This window comes from Mus caroli, unplaced genomic scaffold, assembly GCF_978045245.1.
Source record: "Mus caroli unplaced genomic scaffold, Mus_caroli_1 scaffold_13, whole genome shotgun sequence".
Classification (NCBI taxonomy): Eukaryota; Metazoa; Chordata; class Mammalia; order Rodentia; family Muridae; genus Mus; species Mus caroli.
In genome coordinates this window covers 53994728-54012710 of record NW_028227268.1, presented here as the reverse complement: position 1 = coordinate 54012710, position 17983 = coordinate 53994728, and the positions used below count along the sequence as shown (strand labels likewise).

The window sequence follows — 17983 nt, the reverse complement described above, 5'->3', positions numbered from 1 at the left end:
TAAACCAAAGGAAGAGTGAAGGTGCAGGTCCTGCATTCCTGGTGCAGGTCATACAACTCCATAGATTGCCTTAGCTGTTTTTATCTGTTTATAGTTTACCAAGAAAGCAGACTCGGTTACTTTGGAGCAATTCTGTGATTGACCTGCCTTGCAACCCCAGCATCCAAATAAACCAACTTTGAAGGAAAGCTTCATTTATTTACTTGATTAGTTAGTCTGTTTGAGACAGGGTTTCTCTGTGTAGCCTGGGCTGTCCTAGAACTCACTCTGTGGACCAGGCTGACCTCATCATATTCACAGAGATCCAGCTGCCTCCGCTTCTGCCTCTCGAGTGCTGGGATTAAAGGTGTGCACCCCCATGCCTGGCAAGGCAAGCTATATTTTAACTCACTAGCTACGCTTGCTTGCCCTGGTGCTCTAGGGCTGTGGCAGAGCAGAGGCTGCATAGCGAAACCTCATGTTGGATAGGAACCAAAAGAAAAAATGGCCACGGTTCCACTCTTCCCTTCAGAGGTTGTCAGTGCCCTAGCTACTTCTTCTTCTTAAAAAAAAAAGATTTATTTATTATTATATCTAAGTATACTGTAGCTAACTTCAGACACACCAGAAGAGGGCATCTGATCTCATTACGGATGGTTGTGAGCCACCATGTGATTGCTGGGATTTGAACTCAGGTCCTTTGGAAGAACAGTCAGTGCTCTTAACAGCTGAGCCATCTCTTCAGCCCAGGGCCCTAACTTCTATTAGTTTCCACTTTCTAAAGGTTTCTCCTACCAGCTAACCTTGACTAAGCCTTCAATCCATGCCCTTCAGGGGACATTTAAGATCCAAACCTGTGGGATATGGTGGCACAGGTATGGAATCCTTGTATTCAGAAGGCCAAAACGTAGGGTCAGAGCCATCCTGAGCTCCTACTAAGATTCAGATGCACAAAACAAATAAGATCTGAGCCATTACACAGCTCAAAATAGCCACAGTTATGTCCAGCAGAGTCTAGCAGACGGCTCGGGATCCGGATTCTCCTGTGAAGACTCAACAGGAAAAGAGTCTACTCCCAAATCCATCATTCTCCAGCTAACCCGTTAACAGCCATTCGGCTTATCGCTTTAGCCATTCCTGAGAACCTAATTACTAAGCTGGGTGTGGTGGTGCAGGTCCAGAACCCAGCACTTGTGAGATGGAGGCAAAAAGATCGAGAGTTCAAGGCCAACCTCACAGAAAGTTTGAGGCCAGCTGGGCTGCGTGTACACACCCAACACCCCCCCCCCCCCCCCGTCACACACTTGACACTAAATACCTACTCAAAAGGCAGTATGGCTATATAAAGGCATGGGTAGCCAGAGCTGGCAATCATTGAAGTCTACTTACCATACTCACTAAACAACTAAAAGTTTCCACAACGACTTCCTTTAGTTGGACCTCAATAACTAATTGTTTTTTGTTTTGTTTTGTTTGTTTGTTTTTGGGGGGTAGGGATCTCAGTGTGTCTGTGGGCTGGCCTGATATTCTCTATACATATCAAAGTGGCCTCAAACTCACAGAGATCCTCCTGTCTCTGCCTCCTTAGTGCTGGGATTAAAGGCAGGCACACACAACCATCCCCAGCTTTAGGGTTTTTTTTTTGTTTTGTTTTGTTTTGTTTTTGTGGTTGTTATTTGTTTGTTTTTGAGACAGGGTGTCCCTCTGTATCTGAGCCTGATCTCAAACTCATGGCACTCCTCCTACCTTGGGCTCCCACATCCTACGATTACAGGCTTGAGCTACCAAACCTGGCCTGACTTTTATAAATCTTGCAGAAACATATGCCCATGTGACTCCACTTCTAGGGTCCTCCAGTGCAAGTTAGGAGACCTGAAGCTTAAGCTATAGGAAACCATATGGGTTCTGGGGTTGCACTCAGGGTGTCAGGCTTGGTGGTAAGCATCTTCCTTTACCTGCTGAGTCACCTTGCCAGCCCCAAGTTTGTATCTCATGTTAAAGAGGGGAAGGATTCCTCTGATATGGCGGCTCATGCCTATAATGTCAGCAGTTGGGAGTTAGAGACAGGAGGATTGAAAAGAGTCTGAGGCCATCCTGGGCTATGCAGTAAGACCATGCTCAAAAAACAATGTTTTTAAGAGACAAAGGGGGAGCTTGGTGGAGAGAAACGCCCACCAAGCAGCAGTGTAGACACACCAGGTGTGTCTCCACTGCTTCCACCTACAACTCCTGGCCCACAGTCCCCTTGTCTCATTCCACAGCTTCTTCTTTCTTGTCACCTGGCTCAGATGTCATCTCCTCCAGGGTCTCCCTGTCTCCCTTCACCCCACACCAATCTGTCACAGCCTTTGGAGAGAGTATTTTCTTTGTAACTAACGCTTTGTTCTAACTTCATCCTACCTACTAACGTGTTGATTTCAGAATGCACTCAAACTGGTATAGTCCCTCTAAGGTAAAGGGCGCTTTTTACACTGTCTTTTTCATCTCCCAGAACTGTGCCTGCCACATAAGAGGCGGTCAATGAGCAGGCACAGATTGGAATCAGACACTTGACTGATCTGTTCCTTTGACCTTGTACTGTACCCTCTAACCAGCTCCAACCACGGTGACCCTGCCCTGCCCTCTTTCCCAGCCTCCAACAACCCCAGCTGCAGCGCCTGTGGCCCACTTCAAACATGGCTCCCCTGAGAAGCTGTGCAGGAGCCGACACACTCCAGGCAGGCCTAGTACCTACTCTCTAAGCTCTAGTTCCAGTGGAGCCGACACCTGTTCTTAGCACTGGTGCATCCAGCACCTGGCCCCCACATAAAACTGTGTTTTTAGACCACTGCTCTTTCCAGCAACATTTATTGAGGGTTTCCCATGTGGCTGGCACTTTGCTGGATGAAAGCTGTGGACACACAAAGTGCCCTATTGCCTTCAAGTCCCCAGACTCATTACCCCTCCCATAGTCACCTAGGGAGTCTCCATCTGGGCAGGTTGTCATACATGAAGGAACAGTATTGCACAGTCCTGAAGATTTAGAAAGCCTTTGCCCAGGTCTGGGCCCCAAGCCCAGCAATTGTCTATTCAACTGCCTTTGCCTTCACCCCTCCAGCATCACACAGGGCAGGTTCTCTAGCAGAAACCGTGGTTGAGTCTGAGTAACACCATCGGCTCTCTACTCCCTCCTGAGTTCAGCCTTCTGCTTCTGAGAGGATCAGGATAGAAGATCAGGATGGTTGGCAGCTGACCCAGGACCCAACTTGTTCTGCAGCCCGAGGCTGGCTGACATCATGATGACAATTCAAGTCGGGAGATGACACAGAGCAGACATGAATCACAGAGGTCAATGCCTGGGACAGGAAGAGGTCCACAGACTGCAGAGGATCTCGAATCCCAGCGGCTTAGTCCTGAGTGCCTTCCTTGCGGGCCACCATCTGCTTCATAATACCAGCCTTCAACTGTCATAGAACCCAGAGACACCCGGGAGACCCTGAATCCATGGCTTGCATTGACGGTCCCAGTCTTTGGGCAAGCTATGCTCAGTCCTCTTTTTTTAGAACTCAGGGCATATGGCTTTTTTTTGGAGAAAATAAAGGATAAATGTGAGATGATAGAGGAAAGGAAGTATTCAGTCACTGACAGGAGAGGGGAGAGGTGCGTTCTCTCTCTCTCTCTCTCTCACACACACACACACACACACCCCACATTCAGCACAGTTATCTTGCTAGATACATATATACATGAACACACATGCACTCATATTCTCTGAGATGCACTCTGGATTCTTCTAGAAGAAAGGAAGTGGTTTTAAATGGGCAAAGAAAGTAGCCCCAAAACAGAAGTATTAGATTAATTTAATACTTCCTATACTCAAAAAGCAGGACCAGTGGCTTCAGTAAAACCAACAAGGGTGACTACTGCTCTTTTGGGCCCAAATCACCATCTTCTTTGGCTGGATGGGTCCCATCCCATCCCTGTTGTCTACAGGACTACTTCAATGACGTCATTTCTCAATGTAATGCCCCTGCTTAATCTTCCTTGGTTGTGGACATACTGTGATACCCTCTGGCCGTGGCCTTAGCCTTGGCCACTCTGTACTTATCCCCTGTCTCCATTGGCAACACATTCAAGCCATCCCCATTCTTCCTTGTTATGGGCTCAGATGGTCTTGTTTCATTAGCTGCTCTATCCCTATTGTTGCCTCTAGAGGTAGTGTTTCCACTGACAGCAAGTAGATGGATGGATGGATGGATAGATGGATGGACGGTTGAACGGTTGGACAGATGGATGGGTAGACTTTTTCTTCCCCATGCTGCTGCCAGTATCCCAATCTGTGCTCCTCCCTAGCCTGCCTTAAGGTTGAGGGGTGTCAGGAGTGCCTGAAGAGGGTCCTACAGCCTCAAGGAGCTTCTGGTGCTGGCGAAGATGCTTCCTCCTCTCATGTTCTCCTGTGACTTCACACACCAGTTGGGCAGGGAAGGCTCCAGGAAGCCCCTTAAGCCAACCTGAAGAGGGGAGAGAAAGGTTTGTGTGGAGCAGGACGGAGGTCAGGTGATGGGGACGAGGGAGGGGGATCCTCAGGTCTCAGGTCACAGGCTGGGGATTAGTGGAAAAGACCAGAGCATTCAACTTCAGTCACTAGTGCTCCTGGAAAGGCTATCAGCATCCTTGAGGGTCTGTGTCAGTTCTCTGCTGGGTCCTGCAGTGACTGCTCACGTCACTCAACTGGAAGAGCTTCTAAGCTTGAGAGCTGGCTCAGCGGTTAAGAGAAATTGGAGCACTTCCAGAGGACCCAAGTTTGATTCCCATCCTCCACGTGGTGACCCACAACCATCTGGAACTCCAGTGCCAAAGGGATCCAGTGCCCTCTTCTGACCTCTGCAGGCACACCAGGCATACACATGTGCACAGACATACATACAGGCAAAACACTCATACACATAAAATAATAAAATAGGCCGGGCGTGGTGGCGCACGCCTTTAATCCCAGCACTCGGGAGGCAGAGGCAGGCGGATTTCTGAGTTCGAGGCCAGCCTGGTCTACAAAGTGAGTTCCAGGACAGCCAGGGCTACACAGAGAAACCCTGTCTCGAAAAACCAAAAAAAAATAAAAAATAAAATAAAATAAAATAGATAAATCTTTAAAAAAAAAAGAAAGAAAGAAAAAGAAAAGAAAAATCAATCTAAAGAAAGAATCCTTGCAAGGGCTGCAAGGTCTTTGTTATCTCTGTGATCTCGTTTGCTTCCATCATTCCCTTCTCTGAGTCAGTCTGGGCACACTGGCCTCCTGACAGTTCCTATTGCACAACAGGTACTAGGCCTTTGCCCTGCTCATGCCCTCCCGCTGGTTCACTCTTCCTCCAGACACTGAATGTCTAGGTTGGTCACCTCTGTCAAACCCACTCCACCTCCTGGCACGTCTATCTCACCTGCTTATGTAAAATTCCATGGAACCCTAGAACCCCCGCCTCCCTTACTCCTCTCCATCCTTTGTCCCATTGCACCCATCCCCTTCTAACATACTACATGTAACTACATGTAACTTTACTTATCCTAGATTTGTTTTGCTTGAGGCAGTATCTTGCTATCTATTTCTGGCTGTTTCAGAATTCACTATGCAACCCAATCAAATATTGATCCTCTTGCCTCAACCTCCCCAGTACTGAAACTACAGAGCTACAGTATTGGCCACTATTGTTTTTGTTTGTTTGTTTTTTGAGAAAGGGTCTCAGCCAGGCAGTGGGAGCACATGCCTTTCATCCTAGCTCTTGGGAAGCAGAGGCAGGTAGATTTCACAGTTGAAGGCTAGCCTGGTCTACAGAGCAGATTCCAGGACAGCCAGAGCTAGATAGAAACCTGCATCTTGAAAAAACAAAATGGGGCTGGTGAGATGGCTCAGTGGGTAAGAGCACCCGATTGCTCTTCCGAAGGTCCAGAGTTCAAATCCCAGCAACCACATGGTGGCTCACAACCATCCGCAACGAGATCTGGTGCCCTCTTCTGGAATGTCTGAAGACAGCTACAGTGTACTTACATATAATAATAAATAAATAAATCTTAAAAAAAAAAAAAAAAGAAAAAACAAAATTACTCTGTAGCCCTGGCTAGCCTGAAACTCACTGTATAGACCAGACTGGCCTTGAACTCACACAGATCCGATTGCCTATGCTTCCCAAGTGATAAAATCAGAGACCAACATCAGCACCACCAGCACACCAGGCTCACTTAGCCTTTACTGTCTGCTTCTCATTAGAAGGCAGACTCCAGTGCCAGCTTGTGGTTCATTAATGCAGCATTTGCCCATCATGTGTAAGGCAAGGACTTGATCCCAGCACTGCTGGAACAGGAAAAAAAATCATACAGGGCAGAGCATGACACATTCTGTGCTTGGCTCAAGCTGTTCGATAAATAATTGCTGAAAGAGTAGACGAAAGGCTTGCTCACCTTCTGGATTCTTATGCAGATGCTTTCGGGGGGCCTTGGACTCCAGACTTTGCCCCTCAGTCTTGGAAGGTGTGGATGGCTCTGAACATAGCTCCTGGGAACACTCTGGTGAAATGTGGGTCAGTTGGACCCCTCGTTCTTTTTAGTTGTCATCCCATATTCCCCTTAGACTCACATTTTGTTCCCTCCTCCCTTTGAGAGATGCTTACCACAGTCCTCATAGATGGTGTCTGGGGAACAGGGAAGGGGACCTGGGGTGGGGAAGGCTCCCAGCCAGCGCTGCATGTCTGACCTAGTGGTGAACAGAGGGGGTGGGGAGGATTCATGGTTGGCCTAAGAGATACACTCCTGGTAAGTAAGAGCAACAGAGAGAAAAGAAATAGAATACAGAGTCTGAGGGTCCTAAGAGCGGCTTGTTTGTTTGCTTGTTTTGACGAGGCTGCCCAAGATGGCCTCAAATTCATGGTCCTCCTACCTATCCCTGTCTTCCCAGTGCTCAGATAATAAAGGTAAGGCTACCATACTGGTTTGTTTTCTTTGGCTTATGAGGACTGAATCCCAGGTCTCAGGCACGCTAGGCAAGCTCTCTACAACTAAGCCACACCCCCAACCCCCAAGAGTGCTTTCTATAGATGTGACTCACAGTGAGGCCGCTTGGAGTAGCCTGTGGGTGGGGCGGCCCTGGTGGTTGCTGAGAAGCGAGAGGCGGAAAGTAGGGGGTCCAGATGGGTCAGGAACCTGCTGGGCCTGCACCAGGGAGCGATGGGCATAGTCCAGAACCTGTAGCCGCTGCCCACTGCCCAGGGAAGAGGGCGTTCAGAGGAGAGCAGGGGTCCTGCTAGATGCCTCTTCACCACTCCGGCTCAGGCTCCCTCCCCACCCACGCAGGACCCACCTCTTGGGCTGAGTGATAAGCAGCAGGTCACTGAAGAGCAGCAGGCAGAGGGGAGTGAAGCGCGGACGGGAGGTGAAGAGCACACCCCCCCTCCGACACCCTAGTTCGGTCAGTTCCCCCTGCAATTCCAGGCGCCTTGACCAGGAGACCAGGGGTAGAGCCTGGGAGAAAAAAAAGAGAGAGAGAGAGATGCTCTAGCCTCAGGGTAGCATGGTGAGTAAAGACTAAATGGAGAGTCTGGGCTGGACTGACCTTGACTTTGTGGAAGCGCAACCTTTGGGTGAGCCGGATCAGCTCTTCCGTCTGCTTCATGCGCCCCACCTCAGCGCTGCAGCGCTCAATGATCTGGTGAGAAGCATCCTGTCACCCATCACAGCATCTTCCCTCCCACTTCCCCTCTGTCAGTTGGCACCTCTTCCCGCCGCAACTTCCCTCCTGCCCACCTTGCTCACAGCACCCAGAGCCTTCTGGGCGTTCTCCTGACGACTGGACCCCTCTTCTGTCTGGCTTAGGATATTCTGGAAACAAAGAGGAAGGGAACTGAGATCCTCAGCGCCCAGCCCAGCTTTGCCAGGTGTTCCGTTTAGGGTTGAGATCTATTAAGACCTACTTACCAGCTGCCAGAGCCTGAGCAAATCAGGTTAGTGCTCAAAGCCTAGGTTTCTCCATTTATAAGATGGAGCTGATATCTACTTAGCATGTTAACATTAGGAGGAATCAAAGTGATTTATAAGGAGGATTTAGCATAGTTCTTGGCACACCATAGATGGTGGTGGGTTTTAATAATTACTAGCCTAACAATAGAGCCAGACAGTTAGAAATACCTAAATTTCTATCTTTTTAATTATTTTATTTTATTCTTTTGTGTGTATGTCTTTTTGAGACAGCATTTTTTTTTTTTTTTTTTTTGCTAAGCAGCTCTGGCTGGCTTTTAGGTCTGAATCCTTCTGCCCAGCCTCTGGAATGCTGGGATTACAGGATGTACCATCACACCTGGCTCCATCCATTATTTTTACATGAACTACGCCAAGTTATTCAAACTGCACCTGTTTCTTCCCTTATAAGGTCTTGTAAATGATGGTTCCTGCCCTTGCACATTTGTCACGGGGGTTATAGAGGTGTGTCACATTTAGAAGGGGGTCTCTAACTGCACACTCAGCAATCACTGAGTTAGTATAGTATTATAGTTAGTATGTTGTCTACATGAATGCCGGACAAGGCTGAATAAAACTCAAGGCAACTGGTTTCACAGCTCAGTGCAGAGACTTGTTTAGCATGAGTGAGGCATCAGTTCGATCCTCCCACAAAAAAATTAAATTAAAAAAAATAAATAAGGGGGCTAGAGAGATGGCTCAGCAGTTAAGAGCACTGACTGCTCTTCCAGAAGTCCTGAGTTCAATTCCCAGCAACCACATGGTGGCTTACAACCATCTGTAATGGGATCTGATGCCCTCTTCTGGTGTGTCTGAAGACAGCGACAGTGTACTCATATACATAAAATAAAATACATCTAAAAGCTAGGCAGTGGTGGCGCATAAGTCTTTGATCCCTCTGCTTAGGAGGCAGAGGCAGGTGGGTGATCTCTGTGAGTTAGATGCCAGATACACAGGAAAACTTTGTCTGGAAAAACTAACCTACTAACTAAATAAACAAAAATTTAAAAAGATAATATGTACACACCTGTTATCCCAACACTCAAGAGACTGGAGCAGAAGACTGCAAGTTTGAGGCCAGCCTGAGCTGTGTATTGAGTTCTAAACAACAATAACAACAACAACAACAACAAAACCAAGACAAACACCAACGCCAACTATCTCAAAACAAAGATGTTTCCATCGAGTTGGAAACTCTTCACATTAAGATCCCAATACTGCCAGGAGTGGAGGTCCACACCTTTAAACCCAGCACTCTAGAGGCACAGGCAAGCAGATCTCTGTGGTGCCAGGCCAGCTTGGAATGCAGAGCATGCCATCCAGAACCACATAACGAGACCTTGTCTAAGGAAAGAAAAAATTCCCAGCACTCTGGATCTCAAAGGCAGATGGGTCTCTGAGTTTGAGGTCAGCCTCAACTACAGAGCTAGGTCCAGGACAGCCAGGGCTACACAAAGAAACCCTGTCTGGAAAAATGAAAGAAACAAACAAAACAGTGTTTCTCAAACCCCCCATTTGTTTTTCTCAGTATTATCCCACTGAGAAACTTTGCCACTTACTATTTTAGTCAGTTACACTGTATCCAAGGCCTACCTTTGTATGGGCTAGGCAAGCTGTCTGCAGCTCTCAGCCTACTCTACAGCCACCATAAAAAATAGAATTGGGCCGGGCATGGTGGCGCAAGCCTTTAATCCCAGCACATGGGAGGCAGAGGCAGGCGGATTTCTGAGTTTGAGGCCAGCCTGGTCTACAAAGTGAGTTCCAGACAGCCAGGGCTATACAGAGAACCCTGTCTCGGAAAAAACAAACAAACAAACAAACAAACAAACAAAAATAGAATTGGATAGATACACTATAAATCTGCATATTTACCATGGCCCTTTAAAGTTCACAGGTTTGTTTTTTTCAGTCCTCCCCCAAACCACTGTTTGTTCCTTTGGATATCTCAACTAGTTAGAGGCTGAGCGGAAAAGTCTAGAGGGCTCCTTCCTGCACCAGTCTGTCCCCCGAGGCAATGAGGGAGCTGAGGACTGTTTGGGAGGTGTTGCCCCACAAGGACTTCTGCGGTCCTGGTGGGGTAGGAAATGGTGATAACTACACCAGACACTTTGTATCGTTTCCACAGCAGGCTTGGTGGAATGGGACAGGCACGAGGCTGAGTCAGTACCTGCAACAGCATCCGCAGCCGGGTGATGCGCTGGAAGGGCAGCAGCAGGAAAGATGGCAGCGGGAGCCGCTCACATTTGGGGAGGCTCTGCAGCCTTCGCAACTCTGCGGAGAAGCGCACGTTTGTATCCCTGCAAAGAAAGCCCAGATGCTTAGGGAATGTGTCCGTCGTCGTCGTCGTCGTCATCGTTGTCCTCGTCGTCGTCGTCGTGTCCCCCCCCCCCCCCACTCCCGCCAGCTCCAGCATCAGCCTTAACATGATTTCTCCCGTTCCTCCAACTCTGGGATACAGAAACCCCTTATCCTCTCATAATTTCAATTATCCAGCACCTTTAATGGAACGTTCCAGAAATAAACAATTCATACATTTTCATAGGGTTTTTTTTTCTGTTTTTCTTTTCTTTTTTCTTTGTGTGTGTGTGTGTGTGTGTGTGTGTGTGTGTGTGTGTGTGTGTGTGTATGTGTGTGTGTGTAGCCCTGGCTGTCCTGGAACTCACTCTGTAGACCAGGCTGGCCTCAAAATCAGAAATCTGCCTGCCTCTGCCTCCCAAGTGCTGGGATTAAAGGCTTGTACCACCACTGCCCAGCATAGTTTTGCTTTCATAACTTCAATTACTCAACACCTTTAAATGGAATGTTCCAGAGACAAACATTCATATATATTTCAAATGCTTTTCTGATTAGCAACGATAAAACCTCAAGATGCCCCATCTTAAGATGTCTTATTTGGAACACCAATAATCAATCCCTTTGTCCAGTGTATTCATGTATATACACCACCCACCCCTTAGTGCTATATATATCCTATTCATCAAATTGACTCTTGGCGGTATCGCCGAGCTGTGTCCAGGAAATTCTTATTTTACTTACTAATGTCCACAAAGTTAGGAGACTAATGATGTGGATAATTTTATTACATTATATTGCTCTAATATTTCTATTTCATCATTAGTTATTATTAATCTATTACTGGGCCTAATTTATAAATTGTTTTCACATATGTGTATATATATATATATATATGTATATATATATATATATATATATATATATATATATGGCTCGGTATTATTCACCAGTGGCTTTGGAAGACATTACCAGGGAGAAAGGAAAAAGCCACTATACTCACATAAGGCGGCTGTAGGTCTCCTCCTGATACTGCTGGTTCCGAACATAATCCACATACACAAAGAAAGGACCAACTGCATGGGCATGCACCACGTCACACAGGTCAGTGATGTGTGGAGAGGAACGAACACGAGACAGCAGTGTTCCTAGAAACCTGAAAGTATAGACAGAGTGATTAATAGACGTACTGAAAGTCTGGTTTTCCAACTCTTTCAGGAGAGTGCTAAGCATTAACTGGGTCAGTTGAAAGGAAAGATCCAGAAAAGGGGGAAAGCCAGAGGGGATGCTCATCAGCCCAAGGCACAGAGTCCTGGGAAGACGGGGCCCCACTGACCGCTCACTGACGCTCTGGACTCGCTGCACATTGGAGAACAGCGTATGATGATCCCGAGGCGTGAGTGTGTCCCGGAGAGCCTGGCTCAGGACGAAGGTGTCAGTCAGCAGCCTCAGGGAGCGCAGGTAGGAGGCCTCTGATGTCACCACCTCAAACAGGCTCTAGACAGGAGAGCAGGGCCACAGTCGAGAGGGCAGCCACCTCACAACCACCCCCCCCCGGTCATGTACCTTCCCTATCCCCTATCCCACCCTTCTCAATTCCACCCTGGGGCACCCACCTCCTGCATGCGCCGCTCCTGGGGGCTTAGACTCTCTAAGAGACCACTGCCTCGTACAGCCGGGAGCTCCTGCCACAGAGTGTTTCGAGGTCCAGGGAGCCTGGAGAAGGTGGGAGCTTCTCCAGGGTTAGCTGGAGAGGGACCCCCATCCTCACCCACACCCCACAGCTCCTCTGACAGCACAGCTGCTCGGTAAGTCTGGTATAAAGGTTCTGGAAGGTAGACAGAGAACATCAGGGAAGTCCAGGGCCCCCGGAACCCGTCCCTCCTGCCTGTCCCAGTAAAGACCTACCGTCCTGCAGGGGCAGTTCCCACTGCAGCCCCTTCAGCCCTTCCAGTCCTTCCTCCTCCCTGGGGAGAAAGAAAGGAATACATGTGAGGTCCACGTGTTAATTCACAGGATACCAGACGAGAGAGATGCACAATGTGTGGAGGGATCCTGACAGTTCCCCAGATCAAATTCCAGATGTTTGTGCCGGTTGGAGGGGGAGGCCCCGACAAATCAGGTCCTCAGCATTCCTTCTGTATCAACTACTGTGCAGTAGATGCTTCCACGTCCCTCCCCCCAGCCCTCTCTCACAGCAGCACAGGCTGGAAGATCTGTGTGGCTTGGTATAACTCCCTATGGTCAAACTCTGGCACCTGTGGCTCCCTGTCTCCTCTTTCCTGGTTGCCAACCATTCACTCAAGCTATAGGCGGCTGTAGTAAATATTTTCTAACAAATGAGCATACTTAGATTATTACTTCTGATTAAAAAAAAAATCTAGGGTGATTAGCAAGCCAGGAAAACAATGGATGGTCATGGTTGCCAAATGGTTTTGCCAACAATAATTTTAATAGAGGACTTGAGAAATGGCTCGGCGGTTAAGAGAATGAACTATTGCAGAGGATCCGAGTTTGGTTCCCAGCCCCCACATCACGTGTCTCACACCTGCTCATAACTCAGCCTATGGTGTGTGTGTGTGTCCAGGGGAACCTGCACCATGAGCGCACACTAACACATATTTAAAAATAAATTTTATTCAGGCATGGTGCTGTATGCCTTTCATCCCAGCACTAGGGAAGCAGAGGCAGGAAGATCTATGTGAATTTGAGGCCAGCCTGTTCTACAAAGCAAGGTCTAGAACATCAAGGGCCACAGAGAAACCCTGTGTCTGAAAACAAACAAACAAGAACACAATAAAGTAAATAGATAAATAAATACATAGAAATAGATCTTTAAAACATTTTAAATATAAACTCACAATAAGAAAATTTAAGCAGAACCTGGCCCTGCCTTTTGTTTCTTTTGTTTGTTTGTTGCTTTGTTTTGTTTTTGGTCTGTTGTTGCTGTTGTTTTGAACATGAACTGTGATACAGATCCCAGGCTGGCCTCAACTCCTAATTTTCCTGCCTCAGTCTGCTGAGTGCCTTCATAACCCGATATTGGGTTACTATGCCTCGATAACCTGATAGAACAGAGTATCCCTACTTCTTAGAGAAAGACTCTGAGACCCAGGAAAAGAATCCATTTAAGGTTGCATAACTAAGCTGGGCGTGGTGGCGCACGCCTTTAATCCCAGCACTCGGGAGGCAGAGGCAGGCGGATTTCTGAGTTCGAGGCCAGCCTGGTCTACAGAGTGAGTGCCAGGACAGCCAGGGCTATACAGAGAAACCCTGTCTCGAAAAACCTAAAAAAAAAAAAAAAAAAAAAAAAAAAAAAAAAAAAAAAGGTTGCATAACTAATAAGGAACAGAGGTCAGATTAGAAACCTGGGCTCCTTGTGTCTGGAGCCCCGGCTCTTCCCCTTCTACCTGAATAAGGTAGTATTCATCCGAACTTGGAAGGTTAGTCTGCCCTTAGGTGAGAGCATGGTGAGGCAAGAAGGGAGAGCAAAGGTGGGGAGTTCGTTACCTTCCCTCCAAGGCTACAGAGGGAGCATTCAGAGGAGCTTCTTCAGGTCTGTCCCCTGGAGAGAGAAGCCAGAGTGACCACAGCTAAGCTCCAGACACTGAGCCCCAGCCCTAGTGAGAACTGGCACTGAGAATGCCACTCCCCAGAGTGTAACTCCAGAGCCACAGAGGATAGAAAATGGAAGAGTCCAGGGCGCGATAGGGGTGTAGCTGACCACTCAGCCCCATCCCCACCCCTCACATCCCACCCTCCTCCACATCCCCCACCCCACATCCCACCCCACTCCCTACTCCACCCCACCCCACCCCGGTGTTCCCAAAGCCCAGAGATCCTACCACTCCAGGCTCCGCCCCATCTCCCCACCTTCCCAGGCCTTTGTAGCAGTTTGGATCCCATCTTCTGAAGGCAGTTTCAGGTCTGGCTGTGGAAGCTCCCCAGAGGTGCTGACATCCTGTCTGACTTTAGTTGGCTTGGGGGGCTTGAGGGGAGGTAGGAGTTTGCGCTCGGCAGTGGAGCGATAGGATGTGAGCACAACTGGAGGGTGACTGATGACTGGAGGATTGATGCGGGAGCGGGAGGTTCGGAGTGGGGATGCCCGGCAGGGGATCCTGAGGATGTCCTCAGAACTCCCCACAGGCACCCACCGGAGCTCCAGGCCAGGCTTTGCTACATGGCAGACACAGGGGCAGCATGGAGGGCAGGCCAGGGCAGCATCTGTGAAGAAGGGATTGCCTAAGCAGTAAGTTCTTGGGGCCTGGCTCATTCCTGCCTCGTCCCACATCAAGGACCAAACCCGGGTATCTATAGATCTCCTGTGCCCCGACTATCTGCAAACTCTAAGAAACACAGAAAATAGATTTCTCATACATAAAATCCACACTAGAAGAAATGTTAGCCCTTTAAAGTCTTTAAGCATTGAAAACAAAGCTATGTTGAGGTCACCCCGCTGCACCGGGGTGTGTATGCTTACCAGGAGTGCCGTTCTCCTGGGACTCATTTCCGGAAAGGACGACTTCGGGAGTCTCTTTCTCCCCATTCACATCCGTGCTCCCTTGGGAGCACCGTTCCAGGGAGTCTGAGGACTGGGCTTTGCCTTCAGCTCCCCATTCAAACTTGCCGGCCAGTCTGCGAACCGTGCCAGGGGCCGATGCAGAGCCATCCTGGAGAGGCGTAGGGCCCGAGGGCAGAGGTGTTCGGGAAGACCCAGAGGGCTTGGGTGGGGGCACCGGAGAGCAGGGAGCTGGTTCTGGGGAGATGGAGCGCCGGGACACTGGGCTGGGACTCGGTGTGCTGGAAGGTGAGTCAGGGGAAGTCTGAGAGTCCAGACTGGTTCTAGAAACTGAGGGAGGCAGAAGAGCAGGGGGCTTCAGAGAAGCTGTGGGGGGTTCCCAGAAGATGGAGGTGCACACTGAGGCCGATGCATCATTGGATATTTGAGGAAGTGCTTTCGGAGAGGAGCCATTGTGGAGAGGCCCCGGGGAGTGTGGAGCCCTATGCCGAGATGGGGGTCGGGGGCGGATGATCCGAGGGGGCTTCAAGGTAGGGGGCGTTGCTGCAGGAAGAGACTGAGCAGACATCGTCTTCCGAGTGTTTCCAAGGAGTGGGGTGTTCTGCGGAAGTCATCCCCTGAGGAGGGTGGAAGGAGGAAGTGCCCCTTAGTGTCCCCTGGATGGAGAGACTGAGGCTGTCTGAAGCCACGTTTTTTTGTTTTGTTTGTTTTGTTTTGTTTTGTTTTTGTTTTTGTTTTTTTTTAAGTCAGGAGAGAAGGCTGGTACATTTCCCTCCCTTCCTCATCTCTACTGTCTTCTCTCCTCACCCCTCACCCCTCCTCATTCTGCCCCTGGACCCTCCTGGGCAGCTTTTCCTTTTTAAAGACAGCATCTCTTATTCTGCATCCCCGACTGGCCTCAAAACTTCTGTTCCTCCTGCCTCATCCTCTGGAGCTGTATCGCAATGTCCAGCTTCTCTATGATTTTTGCTGCCACAGTCAAGTCAAGAGGACACAGCGGAGGTAGGGACAGGCCGTTGGGGAGGATGGGGAGGCAGGGGTAGCAAGATTCAATGAGGAGAAATCAGCTTGCTGGTGTAGTTGCTGTGTGTAGGAGTTTATGTAAGCATGTGTGTTCTGTTATCCAGGGCTGGATGAGTGAGAGTTGAGAGTGCCCTGGGAAGCTGTGTTGTGGAAGAGTGGAGTCAATCGTGGCTGGTCACAGGCACATCAAGAAGTGTGTGGTGCGAGCATTGTGTGTGTGTGTGTGTGTGTGTGCAGTGTGTGCGGTGTATGTGTGTATGTGAGAGTGTGTGTGGTGTGTATATGTGTGAGTGTGTATGTATGAGTGTGTGTGTGGTGTATATGTGTGTGTGAGTGTGTGGTATATGTGTGAGAATGTGTGTGTGGTATGTATGTGTGAGAGTGTGTGTGTGGTATGTATGTGTGAGTGTGGTGTGTATGTGTGTGTGAGTGTGTGGTATATGTGTGAGTGTGTGTGGTGTGTATGTGTGTGGGTGTGTATGTGTGTGAGTGTGTAAGTGTGAGTGAGTGTGTGTGAGTGTGTGTATGTGTGAGTGTGTGGTGTGTATGTGTATGAGTGTGTGTGTGTGTGTGTGTGTGTGTAGCTGAGGGATGCATCACTGTTTCCCTACTCTGGCTGCCTCTCCTCCCCCCTCCCATTTCCCAGTTCCTCTCTCCGGACTCTCCCTTTCCGGATTATTTTTAGTCTCCTTTTCCTGCCCTGAAGATTCCTGGAGCCTCTGACCCCAGGAGACCAGGAGGCCCCAGCCTGGTCTCTTCTGCTTCCCATCCTCTTATTCCTGCCACACCTGGGTCTGGTCATAGAAAGAGGCTCCAGTTTGACTCTGGGTTCTGTCTAATGCCAGGGAGGTGGCTACAAGTCCAGGCTGAGGCACAGAACCAGCAGCCCAGGGACGGTGGGACCTGTGCTACTCTACCTCTTGAGGATCAGGAGGATGGGGACAAGAGCTGGGACACAAGAGAGCCTCTAAATTCCCTATGGCAGTCAGAAATCATAGCCTTCCAGGTCCCAGGTTAAGTTGAGAAAAGATGGCTATCAGGAACCCCTTAGATTGCAGCTCACTCAGTGGCCCCTGCATGGTGCCAATAAACCAACCAGTCAGTGTGGTTACCCAAGCTTGGCCTCCTGTTCCCCAGTCTCTGCACCTTCAGGGAAACCACCCTTCCCCATACCGGGTACCTCCTGTTAGTTCCTTACCCACTCCAGAATGAGCCCAGAGAGTCGGGGGGACCCCAAGCACTTACCCTCCAGTTCCCTCCACTCCCAGTCACCTCCGTGGGCTGAGTGAGTAGGGGCAGGAAACAGGAATCCGATCCTCCTCCCAACCGGACACCAGCCCCCCCCCCCCAGCCACACCAGGCTCCACATGCGCACACCGGGCCTAGAGGATGTGAGGAATCCAGCATCCAAGATGTTGGAGGTTTGAGAAGACTGGCACGCAAGTATGTAGAGGAGGCTAATTTCCCGTGCACCCTCACCTGTACTGCTACGTGGAGGGGGTGGGGTGGGGGTGGTGACGGTGCGCGGGGTCCGGGGGTGTTCAAATGAGGGTGGGCAGCCCAGGGCAAGCTGGGCTGGCAGAACGGCATGACCATCTTCATGCCTCCCTCTTAGCTAAGGGATGTCTGGCTTGCACAACTGTCTATGTCCCCATCTTCCAACCTTGGTGCGAGCCAACCACACTTTGCACTTAGGGATCCTCTCTTCTCCACCCTCCCCCACATCTGCAGAGGCCCCACCCCACCCCACCAGGAATTTACCTCTATGGTTTGAGGTCGTTTTTTTTTTTGTTTTCAGCAAATCTTTCCCCTGTCCCTTCGGAGCACCAAATGCCGCCCAAACTCTCCAGATAACTGCGTCTCTGAGGCGGGAACTGAAGGCCCAGATTTCCATCTCCGCAGAGGAAGCCAGTGCCTTGGCCCCACCCAGCCATTGTGTCAGACCAGGGTTGTGAGTGTTGAGGGTGGTGGGGAAGGGGAGCCTCTAGATTTGTAGAGTGACTTGCTGCTCACTATTCTGTGTTCCCAGTTCCTCAGGAGGCCCCAGCTCTCAGTGTTGCGCTGGGAGGCTCCCACAGCAAATGTCCTGGAGTCAATGCAGGGGGAGAAAGGAAGACAGGTTGTGGAGTTCCAGCCACCACTTACCTCTAATTTGCTCTCTGATCTGGACAATGAGCTCCCAGGGCTGGGAAC

General features: G+C 49.5%; 1 protein-coding gene across 3 annotated transcripts; it reads right to left on the bottom strand.

The window, feature by feature from the left end:
* Positions 1-2817: 2817 nt before the first annotated feature.
* Arhgef15 (Rho guanine nucleotide exchange factor 15) lies at positions 2818-17649 on the bottom strand. Of its 3 annotated transcripts, none has more exons than XM_021176964.3 (16): positions 17552-17649; positions 14729-15384; positions 14122-14472; positions 13759-13813; positions 12157-12215; positions 11865-12076; positions 11585-11745; positions 11252-11404; positions 10124-10253; positions 7747-7821; positions 7556-7648; positions 7304-7464; positions 7052-7204; positions 6618-6700; positions 6409-6513; positions 2818-4469 (listed from the first exon to the last, which is right to left on the bottom strand). In XM_021176964.3, the coding sequence occupies exons 2-16, from the start codon at positions 15333-15335 to the stop codon at positions 4318-4320; spliced, it is 2550 nt and encodes an 849-aa protein (XP_021032623.1). In that variant the 5' UTR covers positions 15336-15384; positions 17552-17649; the 3' UTR covers positions 2818-4317. The 3 variants fall into 3 exon arrangements, with proteins under 3 accessions (XP_021032623.1, XP_021032622.1, XP_029340068.1); XM_021176963.2 differs by lacking the exon at positions 17552-17649 and adding an exon at positions 17036-17080; XM_029484208.1 differs by lacking the exon at positions 17552-17649 and adding an exon at positions 17036-17080 and having other exon boundaries at positions 7052-7155.
* Between the last annotated feature and the right edge of the window lie 334 nt (positions 17650-17983).